The sequence below is a fragment of the Barbus barbus genome (genome assembly GCF_936440315.1).
Source record: "Barbus barbus genome assembly, chromosome: 33".
Lineage (NCBI taxonomy): Eukaryota > Metazoa > Chordata > Actinopteri > Cypriniformes > Cyprinidae > Barbus > Barbus barbus.
The window spans coordinates 21149257-21168249 of record NC_136761.1 but is presented as its reverse complement, the minus strand read 5'-3'; the positions used below and the strand labels follow the sequence as shown (position 1 = coordinate 21168249).

The 18993-nt window shown below is 38.0% G+C and overlaps 1 protein-coding gene across 1 annotated transcript in view; it reads right to left on the bottom strand.

The window, feature by feature from the left end:
• Window positions 1-18993, bottom strand: part of LOC306853675 (cytoplasmic FMR1-interacting protein 2) — a 30065-nt gene that overhangs the window by 5506 nt on the left and 5566 nt on the right. Inside the window, exons 2-24 of the mRNA XM_079391258.1 lie at window positions 15355-15504; window positions 15168-15257; window positions 7267-7344; window positions 6723-6824; window positions 6220-6401; window positions 6019-6115; window positions 5654-5782; window positions 5468-5572; window positions 5290-5378; window positions 4257-4494; window positions 3882-4174; window positions 3666-3813; window positions 3421-3574; window positions 3127-3283; window positions 2452-2548; window positions 2291-2367; window positions 2074-2182; window positions 1842-1961; window positions 1460-1659; window positions 1280-1367; window positions 1022-1165; window positions 825-915; window positions 211-341 (exon numbers count right to left, since the gene is read on the bottom strand). Coding sequence (XP_079247384.1) covers window positions 211-341; window positions 825-915; window positions 1022-1165; window positions 1280-1367; window positions 1460-1659; window positions 1842-1961; window positions 2074-2182; window positions 2291-2367; window positions 2452-2548; window positions 3127-3283; window positions 3421-3574; window positions 3666-3813; window positions 3882-4174; window positions 4257-4494; window positions 5290-5378; window positions 5468-5572; window positions 5654-5782; window positions 6019-6115; window positions 6220-6401; window positions 6723-6824; window positions 7267-7344; window positions 15168-15257; window positions 15355-15471 — 3036 coding nt within the window. The 5' untranslated portion in view covers window positions 15472-15504. The remainder of the gene's footprint in view (window positions 1-210; window positions 342-824; window positions 916-1021; window positions 1166-1279; window positions 1368-1459; window positions 1660-1841; window positions 1962-2073; window positions 2183-2290; window positions 2368-2451; window positions 2549-3126; window positions 3284-3420; window positions 3575-3665; window positions 3814-3881; window positions 4175-4256; window positions 4495-5289; window positions 5379-5467; window positions 5573-5653; window positions 5783-6018; window positions 6116-6219; window positions 6402-6722; window positions 6825-7266; window positions 7345-15167; window positions 15258-15354; window positions 15505-18993) is intronic.

Below are 18993 nucleotides of genomic sequence, written 5' to 3'. Positions count from 1 at the left end.
AAAAAAAGTCTCAAATGTTATAATTGTACTTTGAGGTCAAAAGGCACGAAATGTGTACAGGTTGGCAGGTCTGAAAGACTAAATCTAAAATAGAAATCAGCTTTGAGATGAAGTTTTAGACCAACTAATTAGGAGTAAAGTGATAAACGATCAACTATGCATTTACACTACGTCATACAAAAAGGAAGAGTAAGTTAGAGGGGGTCTCACCAGAGCTTGCTCGATGAGCAGACAGAAGAGAACGGCATTGCCCACCTCCCTCAGACTCTGAAACACATCTGTCTTGAGCTCAGCGTACTCAATGATATCCTTCAGCTGATGGTGGAAGAACTCCAGGATGCCTGACAAATGTTCCACATTACATAACATCAAAACCATTCCAGGCTAGGATCTGACATTCATATGCTACAGTTACAGTCTTCTTAACATTAACAAGCTATAAAATGTTTTACAAAGTGTTATACAAATTAATACCAAATTGACAGCTCTAATATAATTACATTTATATTCAAGCATTTAGCAGACACTTTTATCAAAAGAGGCTTACAGTGCACAATTTTATATTCTTATTTTTTTTTGTTTTTATCCTATTCTTTGTATTTATTCTAATTACACTCTGATGGATGCATGCAAGATATGCTGCTGCATGAATAGGCATACATAAATACATAAATCTTGTAGTAGATCTAGACAGGTGGAGTTAGGGGAGGTAGAGGGTCTTTGATGGTACAATACTGCACCAAAATATAATAGCTAATATATTTCTTCTCTGTACTCATTATTAGACTGTGACACAACTGGAGTGTTATTAGTTCTGATCTCACCTGGTGATCCGTACTCATGACGAGGGAGACGGCAGATCTTGGGCATCACCTCTATGAGGGTTTTCACATACTGCAGGATGGTGCCTTGCAACTGGAAAAGACAGATGAACAGGACAAATACAATGGAGGAAATGTTAAAAAAGTGAGGAGTGCATGAAAGAGAAACTACATGTACACTAAACAGAGAGACAAAATACCAAGCTCTTGACAATCTTGAGCAGCTCCTCCATCACCACAGCGATGCCCTGGTAACCAAGAAGACGGCAGATTGTTTTGAAATGCGGAGGACCCACAAAGTTCCTGTAGGAACTGTAGATGTGGGAGTAGGCAATGTTCAGAGGCTGAAAAACAGAGTGAGATGTTTAGAAATAGACATCAATGTTCATCAGCACACTGTATGTAACACATTTAAGTCTTTGGTTCAGTATCACAAGCTAATCATGCTGCTTACAGACCTTGGAGCCATACAAGTAGTAAGGCTGAACATTGGCAGGTTTGTCTCTCTGAGGCTCCTGGGTAAAGGGAATAGCTGTCCGCACAAACCTGTTCCGTGAGATTCAACACTTTTGTCAACATGGTCATCTATATTGACCCACATTAGTACGAATTTGTATCTACAACTTATGTTCACCGACCTGTTGGTGGAGCCATTGTAACAGTAGTTTGGTAAGAAGTCAAAGTTGAGTTCCCAAAAGACATGTAGCGTGATGCGGCCGTATGGAGCAGACACGTTGTGGTTGGCCTCACGGAACATGGCGTCAAAACTGTCCAGGGTCATGTGCTTTGACAGCAGGCGATGAGTCAACCTGTTGATTTCCATCAGCCATTCAAGCTCCTGAAACACACAGGAACAAAACAATTTCAGAGTCTTTGATAATCTAAATCAAGACACCTTTGTTATTTTAATATTGAGATGTCCAAATGGGTAAGAAAATTGTCTGCATGTTTGTAATACCTAAGAATACTGATTATGATGACAACAAATACCAAAACAGTCTAAAAGCATGAGTTTCTCACCACAATGGAAGTGAGGTCCTCACTCTCAAAGCGGCTGATGGCCTGATCCAGGGATTTGTACATAGCTGCAGAGATCCTCTGGGTTATCAATCTGTTCAGGTCAATGGAGCGTCCCAGCAGCTGAAAAAGCACAAAAATGTTTTATCATTTACAGAGTATTCAGTGATAGTAAGTTTGCTCAACATTAAAACAGAGTTGCCCATTCTTATTGGTAATCGGTATAATGTCTCACCTGCACATGTCTCTGCTTGAGCAGTGTTTCGTAGCGGTTTGAAGGCGGGTATGGAATGATCACACCGTAGTTCTTACACTCCGCACGGAAGCGTTTGTCTAGGAGGACACTGTGAAGAAGAGAAAGAAACAGCTGATCTATAGCAGAATAATTGCTTTGATTTGACCTCTGAAATTGAACTTGAGAAACATTTAAGATGAGACAGGGATATTGTTACCTTCCAGCCATTGCTTTGTAGTAGGCAAATATCTGGTCAGCTAACTTGTACACAAACTGATCGAAACACAGGTTGACCTATAATGAAAAAGAGATTGCTTCAGTTTTTATTAAAATATTTTTGAATGGAGGACAATAATAAACAAGTCTGTGACACTCTACCTCGGCCTCTATCTCATCATAGAGGAACTGCTTCTTGAATTTGGTGAGGGCATAATAACCACTATCATTATAAAGGTCCAACGGATACAACACATATCTGAGGGAAAAAAAGATTAATCTCAAAAATGCTATAATCTAACAGACACAATTCGTCAGTGTTTGACAACAAGACTTTTCTCTGTTTTTGAAAGAAGTCTCTTACGTCCATTAAGGATCAATGATTAGATCAAAAATACAGTAAAAACAGCAATATTGTGAAACATTATTACAATTTAAATGAACTGGTTTCTATTTGAATATATTTTAAAATGTAATTTATTCCTGTGATGGCAAAGCTGAATCTTCAATGTCACATCATCCTTCAGAAATCATTCTAATATGCTGATTTGATGCTCAATAAACATTTCTTGCTATTATCAATATTGAAATTGGTTGTGCCGCATAATATTTTTACGGAGACTGTGATGCATTTTTTTCAGGATTCTTTGATGAATAGACAGTTCAAAGGAACAGCATTTATTTGAATCAGAAATCTTTTGTAACATTATAAAATGTCTTCACTGTTACTTTCGATCATTTTAACACATCCTTACAGAATAAATACAAGACTGACTCCAAACTTTTGAATGCTAGTGTAGCTTAATAACCAGTATAAACTGTATGTGTGGCACATACTCCATCATGGAGGGCTCTTTGGTCTCCAGAATGTGGTCGGTGAGGATCCAGGGCATGGACATCTCAATGGGGAACTGGATGCGACGGCCCATGGTGAGCTCCAGAAAGAACTCTCGAAACCACAGTTGGGACAGATCACAGCACTGCTGCAGGGCCTCTGATAGCCAGTCAGGAGAGAATGAGAACATCATGAAACTAATGCAACATTTCTCAGTCTACTCTCTGTTGCTAACATACTATTGATTTATAAAGATGATACGGTTGCAATATAGAACACTGTTGCTATTGTCTCACCACTAAAGTTCAGGAGATGGGTGAAGAAGAAAGACTGCTTGTGGAAGTCCTCTATGGCCTGAACAATGGGGCCATCCAGACTGCTGCGAAGAGTCTTTTTAGAGCCACTTTTATCGGCGATGAGAGACTCCAGCATGGTGCGCACCATGTAGAGCTACAGGACAGGGAGGAACACATACTACTCAGAAACAATCTGTACAAATAGCATTAAATATCATCTATGTTGCAAACACAATTTAACTGACCTGTGTGCTCGAGGGGCCAACAGTGCGACGAGGAACTTTGATGTCAAATCCTCCTTTGGGGTCCTTCTCTCCCCTCAGACAGGGGTCATTAGGAGGTTCTCTTGCTCCTTCCCAATCACAGATGGTTTTACGAATTGCCTGAAGTACGCTATATGGAAGCAAGGAGATAAGTAATGCCCAAAAAAGTATGTATTTTTTATGTGGTGTACATCTTACCTAATGAGGACGTTCTTCTTCTTGCGCACAGCCTGTCTGAGTGGCTCTCTCAGGGTCACTTGTGCAAAGTCCTGCAGGGCAGAGTATATTGTGTGTCTGATGGCCTGGTTGAACACACTCTCCATCCGGCCCATCAGGACCTGAAGACCCTTGATCATAGCAATGACCTCCACCAAGGCAAACTTCTCCTCACTGGTGTAGTTGTAGCGTGTGGCGCGTTCATACTCCTCAGCTGTGCCCGGACAGTCCTTGTTGCAGAACTTATCAGTCGGGTGGACTAGTTTCCAAGAGTACTAGAGGAAGAGAAGACAGTTCAAATGTGAGATAGATGGAGAACTGGAATGCTTAAAACTGTTTATATGATCTCAAACGTACCACTTCCATGACATGAGTGCTCCACTTGGACAGAAGTTGCAGTCCTCTGAGTGCCAGGTCAAAAAGCTCCCTGTATTCCTCATCGGACTTCTGACTGTCCAGCCCTGATCCAGTCACCACCTCACTGTTACTGTAGCGCGCCAGCTCAGAGATGAAGCGGATGTGGTCATCTCTGATCTGCACCATCTGCTCGCACAAGTTATACTGTGGGCTGATGCTGCTCTGAGTGCAGGTCCACCTGAGAGAGAGAGAGAGAGAGAGAGAGAGAGAGAGAGAGAGAGAGAGAGAGAGAGAGAGAGAGAGAGAGAGAGAGAGAGAGAGAGAGAGAGAGAGAGAGAGAGAGAGAGAGAGAGAGAGAGAGAGAGAGAGAGAGAGAGAGAGAGAGAGAGAGAGAGAGAGAGAGAGAGAGAGAGAGAGAGAGAGGAGAGAGAGAGAGAGAAAGAGAGAGAGAGAGAGAGAGAGGTAAAAAGACACTACTAAAAAGAGAGAGAGAGGTAAAAAGACACTACTAAAAAGATGTTCACTTTTAGAAAGAAGTCCCTAATGATTAAAAATACAGTAAAAACAGTAATATTGTGGAATATTACAATGTAAAATAACTCTTTTCTATGTTAATATATTTGAAAATGTAATTATTCCAAATGAGTAAAAACAGTGTGACATGACCCTCCAGAAATCATTCTAAAATGCTGATTTGCTGCTCAAGAAACATTTCTATTATTTCAACATTTATCAATGTTGAAAACATCTGTGCTGCCTAATATTTTTGTAGAAACTGACAATTTTTTTAGGATTTGATGAATAGAAAGTTCAAAAGAACAGCATTTATTTGAAATAGAAATCTTAATCTTTTATAAAACGTTATAAATGTCTTTACTGTCACTTTTGATGCAACTCTTGAAACTGAATAAAAGTATCAATATATTTAAAAGAAAAAGTAAGCCAAAACTAGCATCAGATGAAAAACAATGCACTTGTGGTTACAAGATCATGTTCATTAAGTGCTTTTTATCTTACGCAGTCAATCACTCACTTGGACTTGTTCTCTTCATAGTGAGCACTTGTTTCTATGTATCGTGACAGCTCGATCTGCATGTCTCCAAACAGGGGCACGACCTGAAGCTGTGAAGGCAACCCAAACAAATGTTACAATCAGAGGATTGTGACAAAAAACTGTCAGTTTTCAAGAGAACAAGAACGTTTGTCTTCACCTTAAAGAACTTATCGATTTTGCTAAGGTTTATCCTTTTCTTTGCATCCAGCTTGTAGATGTTGCTGACATTCCCATCCATCAAATATAGGCCAAAACCCATAACCTGAAACACAGAGCCATGCCTTCATTTATAAAGATCTTTCAGCTAGGTCTAAAAAGCTTCAGCAGGAACAGATGAGCTCACCTTTAGCAGCATGTGTTTCTCACTGGGTGTCAGGTACATCTTGTTCTCGTAGTAATCCACACAGATGTTGACAATATCAGCCAGCAGCTCCTCATAACCTGGGATCACCTCCAGCTGCTGGTGCAGACACTGGACAAACATCACATAAAACATGACACTGCACGCAAATGTCCAAATGAATGATGAACAGAGAAGCTTTGGGGGAAGTCAAGACTATCCATGAAAAATCACTTGTTCCTCACACAAGCCTAACGTATAATTACAGAAGCTGTATGGAACACTTTTATGGTTCCTTTTTGGTGTTTTTTAGTTCTTATTGATTATTCCTTTAACATAAATATGACCATATCGGAAGTTAAATGTACCTGTGTAATTCTGTTGTGATTGGCTAAAAACATAGAGAGGTTTTGGGACTCCTGGATGGACTGTGGATCAGCCATCTTTCTCAGGAATTGAGCTGCTCTGTAAAGAAGAAAGAAGAAATATGGAAGTTTTTGAAATATTGCATGCATATGTATGTCACAGTATTTTAGTAACTCTTTTAAATTTAAGAATGACTATTATACCTCTTGTAAGCAGAGTGGTCATTTTTAACACTGCACTTCATGTTCTTCAGTTCGTCCAGCACAGCAAACATGTTAATGAACTTTCCTAAAGTGAGGAGGTACGCCTCAGACACAAAGTCCTTCCTGCGCTCAGCATGACATAGTCGCTTTACCTCGCTGCAGAAACGTTCAATGGCCTTGCGCTAGAAGGAGGGATAGCAATGTTAAAGCCATGAACTAGCTACGTCACAACTCCAATTTTGAAAGCACAGCAAAAACTATGCTATGCTACTTATTTAATACACTCCTTTATTTGAAAAGTTAAATATGAATATAAATATTAAGAAATTAAATGGAATGTTGCCTTCAAGCATTTGTTATTTTCTTTAAGTAAATAAAAATAAAGGCAAAAATAAAGATATAAGAAATAAATAACGAGCAATTAAGTGGTTCTCCCTCTTTCTTATCAGAGATGTTGTTTGATGAATAATCATGACATTCAAAGAGATTTAGTCCTCGCTCACCTGGAAGTACATGAATTTCATGAGCTTGGTGACCTCAGGTTCCAGCACCTCCACAGTCTTCTCATAGATCTCCACTCGGTTTGGCTGCTCGTTGCACTTCACCTGATATGCACAAGAGGGCGTCATTAAACTGGCAGGATTCAGAACTCGGATAATGAATAATGAGCCTTTTCCCCGCAGCGAGTGCAGGGCAATCGTGTTGTTGAACTGTGTCATTTCAATCATATCTTTTAGCTAAACAATCGAAAAAGGGTTCAGATTCTCTTCAGACTGAGAGCATATCTTAATAAAATAAAAACTAGACAAGACAAAGACAAGGCTTCACACATAGTCTTTTGAATGTTGGCAACAACATTCACAAACTTCAATAAAACGTGATAGATGATACTCTAGCCCATTCATATCGAGTTCCTCTTCTCCACCATGACACACCTGATAGTAAAATTGTATGTGGGCCAGTAGGCCAAATCGTGCATGCATTTGAGAAAACACCTCACATCGGAGCACTGTTACTGCATTGGATGTCACGTGCGTGTCTGTGTACCTGAGGAATGGCTCTGGAGCAGCTCCTCCAGGTGTACAGCATGACGGCATACTCGTGCCCCTCCTCCAGCATTTCATTCTGAGAAGAAAAACACAGTTTGAAAAAGAGGAAAATGAACAACAACTTTACAGGAACCAGCCATATAATCTCCTGCAAATTCTGTGTAAATGTGCGGTAAATAATTCTTCTGAGCTCATGCTTTGAAACAACGATCCATCAGACACTTTTTTGCTGGAAGTGACCATTATTGCTCCATATATATGCTATATCTGGGTTTCTTACAGGAATTATCAGCACTTGCAAGGCAGCAATGATGGTATATCAAGTTTACAGACAGAGGAAGAAATAGAGACGCCAAATCTAGAATCACCAGAGCCCTTGCAGTCTAGACCGTTCTGCTGATTAGAGTGGCAGCAATTCAGTTTTGTCATGTCGTGCTGCATACATTTTATTGTAGACTGGGTATAAGAGTCCCTAATTATGCTCTACTTTCCATTAATATATCATGTAACCTGGATTTCTGCCAATCACAATTCAGTAGCATTCAGCAAGTATTACAATAAGTGCTTTGCAAACTAGATATTTGCAAAACTAGTGAGTGGTTTGCCTAAACAACTAGTCAACAACAGTCTTGAGGAAGCCTTGAAAGGTTATTCTTGTTGCAGCTTTAGCTGACCCTGATCATAGATCGCACAAGTTTGTATTTCTCAGAAACAGCTGTAATATATATATATATATATATATATAGTGCTGTCAAACGATTAATCGCAATTAATTGCATCCAAAATAAAAGTTTTTGTTTGCATAATAAATGTGTGCTGTGTATATTTATTATGTATATATAAATACACACACATACAGCATATATTTTGAAAATACTTACATGTACTACATGTATTATAAATAAATATATTTAATATATAAACATAACATTTTTATGAAATATATACATGCATGTGTGTGTATTTATATATACACATAATAAATATACACAGCATACATAAAACAAAAAAAATATTTTGGATGCGATTAATCATTTGACAGCACTTATATATATATATATATACATATAAACAAATTGTAAATATTGTATTAAATATTACTTACAATATTTATTTATTGCATTTTATGTCAATAGGATTATGAATGAATTTTTTGGAGAAAAAAACTGATTAATTTCACATTTAGCATATAGAAAGAAGCATGAATTGTAATAAGGTAATACGTAATAAAATGTGAAATAATGGTAATTTAATTTGGTAATTTAACTTATTTAAATAGTTTATTTTTTAGAATTCTTTTCTCTGAATTTTTCCCGAACCCCCTTGTGGTCCTTTGTTCATCACTGCAAGCACTGGACGTGTCGACCTTACTAATTAATCATCTACAAAACATCTGAATGCAGTCTATATGTTAAGTTGATTTAAATGTATAAAAGTGAGACGAGACAAAGAACATAGGAAAATTTGAGGTGTGAGGAAAGTACAGGCCTACACTGTTCACCTTGCAAACACTGCATTTACTCCTAAATCCAAATTTACTCCTAAATCTAAATTCATCCAGCCACTTATGTATAGCATACAAAGTCCACTTCTATGCGCTCATTAGAGCTTTAGCAGAAGGTAGCTGAAGCAAACAGGAGGACCTCCAGTTCTTGAGGACTTCTCTATTTTACTGAGTAATGTGCACTCCTGTTTGGCAGTCCACGCACATCCATGAGCCACTGAGCTGTGAGAGGAAGAGGTGGAGTAGCTCCTTCAATACCATTTCTATCCAGCACAAACCCCCACAGAAACAAAACTGTACAAAACAAGCATAAACAAGGGTGTCTTTGTGAAAAGGTGTTTGACCTGAGTTCTCTACCTCACGCCTCTGCTAAAAGAGAATTGAAACTGATGGGGTTTTGATATAGCACAAAAAAAAAGCCCAGCTTTCACATGCCTGACCCTTAAATAGTCATTACTGTTGCAAATCTGTTGATATGGTTTGAGATGTTCTGATAAACGGATGTTCATTTCAGAAATTCACACATAGCAATCCATGTTTGGCATAATGAAAGCAAAGTTCAAATTTAGACTGACTTGACATACAATTAAAAGTGCTCATGTGTCATAGTCAAAAAGGATTTGGAATAGGAAAGTTTTTTTGTAGTAAACCATTTAATAGTTATGGATTTAATAAATCCACTTATCAACTATTCCAATTTTTCCCAATTCCCCGGTCAAATACAAGTTTAAAAGTCACAAAACCTAAGAAAAAAAAAGCACTGTTTCAATACCATGACAGAACCAGATAATAACAATTGGTACTCATTCTTTGCCACTGTATCATTCATATACCATGGTATTTATTCGTTTTTTTTCTTATCAAGGCTGCATATATTTGATTAAAAATACAGTAAAAACATTAATAATGTGAAATATTCTTATAATTTAAAAGAACTGTTTTCTATTTGAATGTATTTTAAAATGTAATTTATTCCTTTGATACAAAGCTGAATTTTCAGCATCATTACTCCTGTCTTCAGTGTCACATGATCCTTCAGAATTCATTCTAATATGCTAATTTGACGTTCAAAATGATTTTCAATCTAATGCATTTCAATAGGGAGTAACTTTTGTGCCTGCACCACGTTTTTCTTTCAGCCACTGCAACATGTTCGGTGATTTCTATTTAATCAGCCACCATATAATATTTACATTTATTCATTTTTTGTTATTTTTAATCTACACAATTTACACGTTTGAGCACGTAATACAACTCCACCCCTAAACCTACCCATTTGTATATTATATAAAACACAAGATATAACAGGATATGACAACAAACGCTATTTATTTAAAAGTAAAACATTTTTTAAAAAAGTGTTCCTAAGTAAAACAATTGATTTGTTTGAAGAACGCATGCAAAACGATTACTGCCTTCATCCGCAATCTGCAGTAATACTGCCTGTTTACTGTGCACATTCAAAATTGGTGCCCGAGAAAGCAAGCGTTACGTCAACTTTGATCATGAAATGGCATTGGATCTTGTGTCTCGTGACCGATTGCGTCATGTGTATTTTTTGAACGAGACGTGACAGCGTGCGTTCAAGGAGCAAGACTATTTCAGTGATAAAACCTTAAATTTCACTCAGTCTGTTCATATAACGACATTGCATGGCTTCGGAAGATTTGGAATTCAGCAACATGTTTGTAATACTTTTATACTGTTTGTTGTCAATTTTTGCCATTAATATGTGCGCCTGTACTTACATTTGCTTGTGTTTTATATTGTTGAGAAGTGGGTAGGTTTAGGTTTAGGGTAAGGAGTAGAGCCCTGCACGGGCCTCAAATTTAGGCCCTAGCCCGGCCCTGGCCGGAGACGCTCAGGCCCTAGTCCGGCCCGTGTCTGACAGCTTATCAGAATAACCGGCCCGAGTCCGACCCGAGCCCGACTATTTTCCCCCTTCTCCCAAAACAGCTTATACTGTTTCAGCTATTAAAATAGTTCAGTTTTGTATGTAATGAGCATTTTGGTTCGTTATAAGTTTTTGTTTTTTAAAGTAACGACCAAGCTGCCAGCGGCATACAGTAAGCTGATCGTAGCCTGTGTTTGATCAATTTAGCCTTCTCAAATCATCACGACTTGCCTAAAATAAAATATAAAAATATAAAACAGTTCAGGCATATGATAATGTTTAAATGTTAAACTTAGATAAATGTGCGCTATATCCAATAGTTAGTACAAAAAGCTAAAGCGCACTTTGCAAGACGCGGAGACGCCAGCGCAATCACTTACATTTTTTTCAGTGGATACGCCGTCATTTTTGCTCATAAAAGATAAGAGTAATACATCATTCTGAACTGTAAAGGGTCTACTTTAATTTGCGTGCACTCACAAAATCAACAAAATGTTGTGCTTTTATAAAATAAAGAAAACAAACATGATGTGCTTTCTGCCGTCTCGCCTTGAACAGGTGTGCTTCACAAAACTCAGCACAAAAACTCAGTGAATAGCCTACATGCCTCACAGACATCATAAAGGCTATCTATAGAAAGCTTTAAAATTACTACTTAATGAAATGAAATCGAAAACAAAAACCCTTTCATTAGAATCACAATCTGCAAAGATGCACTTCTCTCTAAAGGCGCGTCTAATGAGGAGATGGCGAGTCAGGATCGCAGCTTCATCCTTGCAAAACAAACTCAGAAAACAATTAAAATATCTCCTTACTATTTCCCCCAGACACATTCATGGTAAGTACTTTTGCTCTGGCTTTGTGGCAAGCTTTAGCCTATGCATGTGTTTGAACGCAGAACTCTTCAGCTGGACACCAAACACCGTTGAGCCGCTCTCAACAGTCGCAGTAGCACGGTCTCGTGTTGTTTTCACCAGCACTGCAATTTTTTTCATCACTAATTTATGGATGTCTAAAATATAAAAATAAGGAGAAGCCTAAAAAAGCCCTGAGGCCCGGCCCGCGTCTAAACTATGATGTGAAAATTGGCCAGAAGCCCGGCCCTAGGGGCGTAAAGAAGTCGGGGCCAGCGCTGAAATGCAGGGCTCTAGTAAGGAGTGGTGTTAGGTGCTCCAAAATAATAAATATAAAAATAATTTTTACTTTTACAAATGTGAAGATTTAAACACTGAAGGGGTACCCTGCACCGAGACAATCCCTATTGAAATACATTACACATCGTGCTGAGTGACATGAAAAAAAGGGCAAATTCGTGTCTATGAACACGAGTCAATAGATTAAAATTTAGTAACTATGTCAAGAAAAGGCATGAGACTAGGTTGTTTATTAACAAAGACAAAAAAGAAAACGTATTAACTGTAAACTGTTACTTCAAGGTGCTTCACAGAACACCATGACACTGCCAGCTTACATGTTGAAAGAACATGGTTTTATCAAAGTACCTCACAATATGGTCAGTGTTGGGGAAAGTTACTTTTAAAAGTAATGCATTACAATATTGCGTTACTCCCTAAAAAAGTAACTAATTACGTTACTTAGCTACTTTTTATGGAAAGTAATGCATTACGTTACTTTTGCGTTACTTTTTAAATATGAGCAGGGCTTGATTGTTTTTAATACAAGAAATTACATTAATACAAATGTAAAAGCCCTGTATCTTGAAGGAAAAGTAAACTCACATCTGTAAAGTAAAACTCAGGATAAGAAGGTTTAGCACTCTTCAGCAATAAAAAACGAAGCACAATTATTAGTTTATCTAAAGTCATTTTTGCTTATTAGTATGGTTGAACTGGATCATCAAAGGTCAGCAGCAAAGACATTGGTTAATAAAATGGGATTAGATACATTTGTGTTATTTAACATATTTAATTATTGCAGTTTGCGTCATATTCTGAGTTTGCATTTCACTGTTTTAATTCATTTTGATGAATACTAAATCTGTTTTTTGTGAGTGGGATGAATTAATGCACATTCACATTTAGTATATAACTACAGTAACAGCATGTTCACACAGCGCACTGTCAGTCAATAAATGGGGAAAAAGTAACTGGTGTTACTTTTTTGAAAAAGTAACTCAGATATTTTCTTGTAAATTAAAAAGTAATGCGTTACTTTACTAGTTACTTGGAAAAAGTAATATTATTAAGTAACTCGCGTTACTTGTAATGCGTTACCCCCAACACTGAATATGGTAATGTCATGGTCATTTTTTTTGCAAGTAAAAGCTTTGGGAAGGGAGCTGCACTGCTCTGGGCTAGGGATGCGCGGTATACCGATACTGGAAAAATACCGGTATATATTATATTTCAAACGGTACGATATCATAATTTTGCTCAATTCGGTATTTCATATGCTGCTGTTGCAAAATGCACCTGTAGGTGGCAGTGCTTCCCAAATTGCTGCGCAACTGGTAAATGTGACAACAGAACAACGCGATGGATCAAACAGATGAAACTCAGCGCACCCAAAATTAATAAATAAAGAGAACAGTAGAAGTGAAATATGGCATTGCTTTGGATAAAAAACAGATGACAAAGGTGAAGGAACTGACCTTACTGCACCTGTATGCAAGCGTTGCTATAGGCCTAAATCATGTTGCCACAGGAACACATCAAATCTTTTTAAGCATTTGTCGCTTGCTCATCCTGATCTTTTCAAAGAATTAAGAGATCGACAGGTGAGTGCATCATTCATAAATTCAGATTTGATCTTTTATTTACATCTGATCAACGCACATTCAGATGTAATACAGTAAGCGCAAATGTGCATGCGAGACACGCTAGAATCAATGAAGTTTTGGTCACGTAATACATACACTTGCATTTCATACAATCAAATTTTAATTGGATATGAATTGAGCAAGAGTTTTGCTATATTAATTTTAGTATCAATGATATGAAGGGAATGTTTCTGACGCGCTGCCGACCGCTAATATGAAGCAAGTGAGAGAGTGAGATTTATATTTAATGCTTTTTCTTTGGTTGAGTCTGAAATCTGAAAACAATCTGAGAGAGAGAAATAATAACATGATTTTGAACATTACTTTGACTGTTATGGTGCGTTCACACCAGACGCGAATGAAGCGTTAAGCGCGAGTGATTTACATGTTAAGTCAATGCAAAGACGCGATTAGACATCCTGCGGTGCGATTCGCGCGAATGAGGCGGCGCGAATGGCGCGGCGCGAATTGAGCGTTTCGAGCGTTTGACTGAACTTTGGCGGATATTTCGCGCCGCGCCAACCAATCAGGAGCTTGCTCTAGTAGTGACGTGATTAAGAGCGGAGGCAGAAATCAAAACAACAATAAAGGACATCTTATGTTTATCCACTACAGAGACATCAGAGCCAGCGGCAAATGTCAGAAGGACTAGCCGAGGTTATGCTCCTCTCTTCGGCATACATGAGCACGAGCGTCCGGTGATCGCCTGGAGCTCACGGCTCCGAAATCGGCGAAGCACATTTTCAAATAGGGGCTGTTTTTATAAATAAACCGCAGATTTGAGTTTTAAACAACTACATTCTCGGCTGAAATACACACGTCCAGTGTTTCCATAGCACATAAAGGTGATTTTATTTGCCAAATTCTATACATATGCTCTCTGTGGCAGTCATACCTGTGCGCCTGGCAGAAGCCCCGCCCATGATGCGAATTCGCATCTGTTGTGCAGTGAATTTCACGCGCGAATGAAGCGAATTTCACGCGCGAATGAAGCGAGTAAACCCAAAATGTTCACGCGTCCAACTACGCGCGAATAGCGCGATTTATTCACGCAAGTCGCGTCCGGTGTGAACGCACCATTAGAATAACACTTTACAATAAAGCAACATTTGTTGCATCAATTGCACAACCTCAGTGCTATTTTTTTTCTTCAAAATGAAACCTATGTTTCCGGTAGGTTTTTTTTTTAGGAGACATTTAGTTTGCACTGTGTTTGCACTGAAAAGATAAGATTTGAATATATTTTCATCTTATTACTTCAGTTAGCCTATTTTTTTTTTCTCCAACATCAAAATGTAACCTATGTTCCCTTTAGGTTTTTTGTTACAGTTTGATACAAAAGGTATTAACATATGAATCTGTTTTTATTATTATTATTATTAATAATATATTTTTTTAAATTCACTTATCTTTTGAGGCTGGTTATTTGTCACCTATGGTATCGATACCGAGGTACTACATTCTGGTATCGTACCGAAGCCAAAATTATGGTATCGAGCCATCCCTAATCTGGGCTGATTTAAATTTTGCTGTAACAAAGAAAAGCCTACATCAGATAAACTGAATGACTGTTTCTGCTTCTCAGTGCCCTTCTGATAAAGATTTCAGAAAGAACCATAAAGAGCAGCTTTGTTATAATGCAACATCCTTTCGTTATTGCTGCTCTGGTCACATGACCAGCAATTCTAATGTGCTTTCACACAAAGTCCTCCTTCTACTCACCATGCTGGAGTGCACAGTGGCCTGTTCAATGTAGCGGGCAATACCAGTGACAAATGCATTTCTGTCCTCGAAGTTGGTGTCAAAGTTTGCCTAGTAACAGACAGAAGGTCAGTCCAGTTATGTCCAAATTTACTGTGAACTCTACATCCAACAACAAATATAACAAAATGGATTTGTTTAAATGTACCTGGTACATGATGGAGGACGGTGGGGGTTCGATGCATGGCTGCTGGTCTGGGAGGGGAAGCTCCTCCAGCAGGTCCACATTGGACAGCGCATCCTCCAGGGTCACGTGGGTTGTCATGGCGACACAGGTTCACTCACAAAACAGCCCAATCTGAAACAAACATAGACAATGAGCTTCAACACCATCAGACAAGGATGCTGGACAAGAATACTCAACTCCATGTTTAAGTGAAACACAGTCTATGAAACAGAAAAAAAAAGTCATGACCTTGAAGAAATCTCTCTAGTTAAAGTCTTTCACTCGGTTTCACTGGAGGAATTCAATTAGTCTCCAAACACAAGCACTGCCAGCAAATTCCAAGAAAAATAATTAATGAAACTTTTACATGCTATGCATGTTGTGCTAACTTTATTACTTAAGAAATGTATTGATTCATTTAAAAAATGATTATTAATTAGAGCCTCAGATTCTGAAATCAAATGAATATTTAAAATAATATAAAGCAGGTTGATATGAACCAAATCCTGATAGGAGTTATTTTATTTCACGATAACGATATATAAATCACCATATTTAAGGTATCAATAAATTTCATAATCCTCTACAGTAATTTAAACATCACGTGTCTTAAAGGAGACCTATTATGTCCCCTTTTACAATATGTAATATAGGTCTCAGGTGTCCCCAGAATATGTCTATGAAGTTTCAGCTCAAAATAACCCACAGATCATTTATGTAATTTTGAAAATGCCTATTTTGAGTGGAAGCAGAAACATGCTGTTTTCGTACATGTCTCTTTAAATGCAAATGAGCTCCTGCTCCTCACCCCCTTTTCCAGAATAGGGCTGTGCCGTTACAGCTTGTATCTCAGATACTTTACTAAAAAACATCTGTTTGGTTCTGATTATCATGTCTATCCCACTGAAATCATGCGTTTTAAACTATATTAACTTCTGATATATAGAGTTTTCTAGGTGCACGCTTCTGAAGCAGCTGTCACACGTCAAGTGAGTATTAAACTAAGCTCTCTTTCATGTTTTATTGCGCTTAAACTGTCAAATACACACAAGTTCATGTTAAAAACACACGAGTTACAAAAACAGTTGGAAAGTGGGAAAGAAATTGCATGTTTATATTAGATCTATATATTATATTAGACCCGATTACGGCAATTAAACAAAGAAAAAGTCAGATTTTCATGAAATGTCACCTTTAAGACATAACCTTATGCTGATGATACGGGGCAACTTTTTGAGCAATGTTGCCAGGCAACTTTAGTTAATATTATTGTCAACGGGCAGGTGAGACACAGGGCCCACGACCAATCTAAAGTATCCAGATAGAAATGTGTTACCCATTCTCAGTGGGAAAATGTCCAAACAATATTGCTAAAAAAAAAAGTTGTCGGGCAAAACTGCTGATAAAGTTGCCCTGTGTATTAGCCTAATGTATTAGCCTTATCACATTATAGTCCTCCACGTCCGCTGTGTTCTCAAAACTCTGGCCGTTTGATAATACCTAGAATATCAAAATCGACTGCGGGCGGCAGATCCTTTTCCTATTTAGCGCCCAAACTCTGGAACAATCTACCTAACACTGTTCGGGAGGCAGACACACTCTGTCAATTTAAATCTAGATTAAAGACACATTTCTTTAACCTGGCTTACACATAACACACTAATACACTTCTATTATTCAAATCCATTAAAGGATTGTTAGGCTGCATTAATTAGATCAGGGGTTTTCAACCTTTTTAGGACATGCGCCCCCCCCAAGTTTGTCTAATTTCACTTGCGCCCCCCCCAACACCCAAGATTTGAAGATTTGAAAGCTCGTATTCATAAATCTTCAAGGCAATGTCTCTGAATTAATTGATGCTCGCGCCCCCCTTGACAGGTGCTGGCGCCCCCCTGGGGGGGCGCGCCCCACAGTTTGAAAACCCCTGAATTAGATCAACCGCAACCAGGAACACTCCCCATAACACATGATGTACTCGTTACATCATAATAAGAAGAACGGCATCTACGCTAATACAGTGTTTCCCCTAGGTTTATGGCTTTGGGGGGGCAAGGTTTTTTTTGTTTTTTTTCCAGCATAAAAACATTCATTTAATTCATCTTTTAATTAATGAATATTAAACTAATCTTTTTTTTTTGGAAAAAAAAAAGAGGATTTAATATTAAAATTAAAACACTGAAGACATTTTATGATTATTCCTTAAAAATAAGGTTTTAATCATTTTAGTAGGCTATTACATACATTCTATTACATACACTCAAATATGATATGAGGATAGTTTTACTCAAATGAAACGGTCAAATGCTCATGAAGCGACTCTCAGAGCAGTTTTGGAGATGTTGTTCATGTCCTCATTTAGTGAGGTGGCACACGTAAATATCACTGCAAGCCTCGCGTGCTTCTGTACGAGTAACAAACAAAACCGTGCGTCTGCGCCATACATTAACACAGAGACAGGCAGAAGTCATATTTAAATTGTCGTTTTGCTTCTGTTGTGATCTGGCGCTATAGAGAATATAAAATTAAATAAAATGAACTTGACCTTCAAGGGGGGCGGGGGGTGCCGTTGGGAGGGTGGGACGCCCTCCTAAGATAATGGCAGGGGAAACACTGCTAATATTTGTCTGTTTCTTTCTTATTCTGTTTTTCAGTCCGTGTCCAGATCAGATGGTGGATCGGTGCCGGGAGATGATGTCTCCCTGATCGTCGGCGGGGGCCGGGACACCTGGATGAGCCCCGGGGACATATCCCCAGTGAAGACCTCGACTTAAATACAATAAAAATAAAAGAAAATAACTAAAAATATAATAAAATACCTAATTACATAATACTATTATTGTTAGAAACTGCAACAATATAAAATATAATGCATTTATACATTTAAAATCTTATTAAAACAATAAGTAAACAAATAAACAATCTCCTGGCCAGAAGAGAACTGGCCCCCCGACTGAGCCTGGTTTCTCCCAAGGTTTTTTTCTCTCCATTCTGTCACAGAGGGAGTTTTGGTTCCTTGCCGCTGTCGCCTCTGGCTTGCTCAGTTGGGGACACTTAAATTCTAGCGATTAGCGTCAATTTGATTTCGCAGATACTATTTAAACTAAACTGAGCAAGACAATGACATCACTGAATTCAATAATGAAATGCCTTTAACTGAAATTGAGTGTTTATACATTACTGACACTCTATCCTCCAATTTGATACTGTTAAGTGCTTTGACACAATCTGTATTGTTAAAAGCGCTATATAAATAAAGGTGACTTGACTTAAGGTGTTTACATAAGCCAACATTTTTTTTTTTTTTTAAATTGTGAATTTGACTGTACACGCGTAATAAGCTACAAATAACGAATTGAGCTCTCTTTTATGGTTTACTGCATGTGACAGTTTAAAATCACTTCAATGTAACATAATATAACAAAACCTAAAAAAAACTAAGTAATTCATGACATTAAATTACTATGTTATATAGAAGATTATCATTCAACAGAAAGTTAGCCACAAAAAGTGTCTTTAGAAGTCTTGATACTATTTCTGTTTTTTTGTTTACGGGTGCGTCGCTCTCTTTTTTTAGTACCTAACACCATGAATGACACATTTCTGAAATGCTGTGTCAAGATA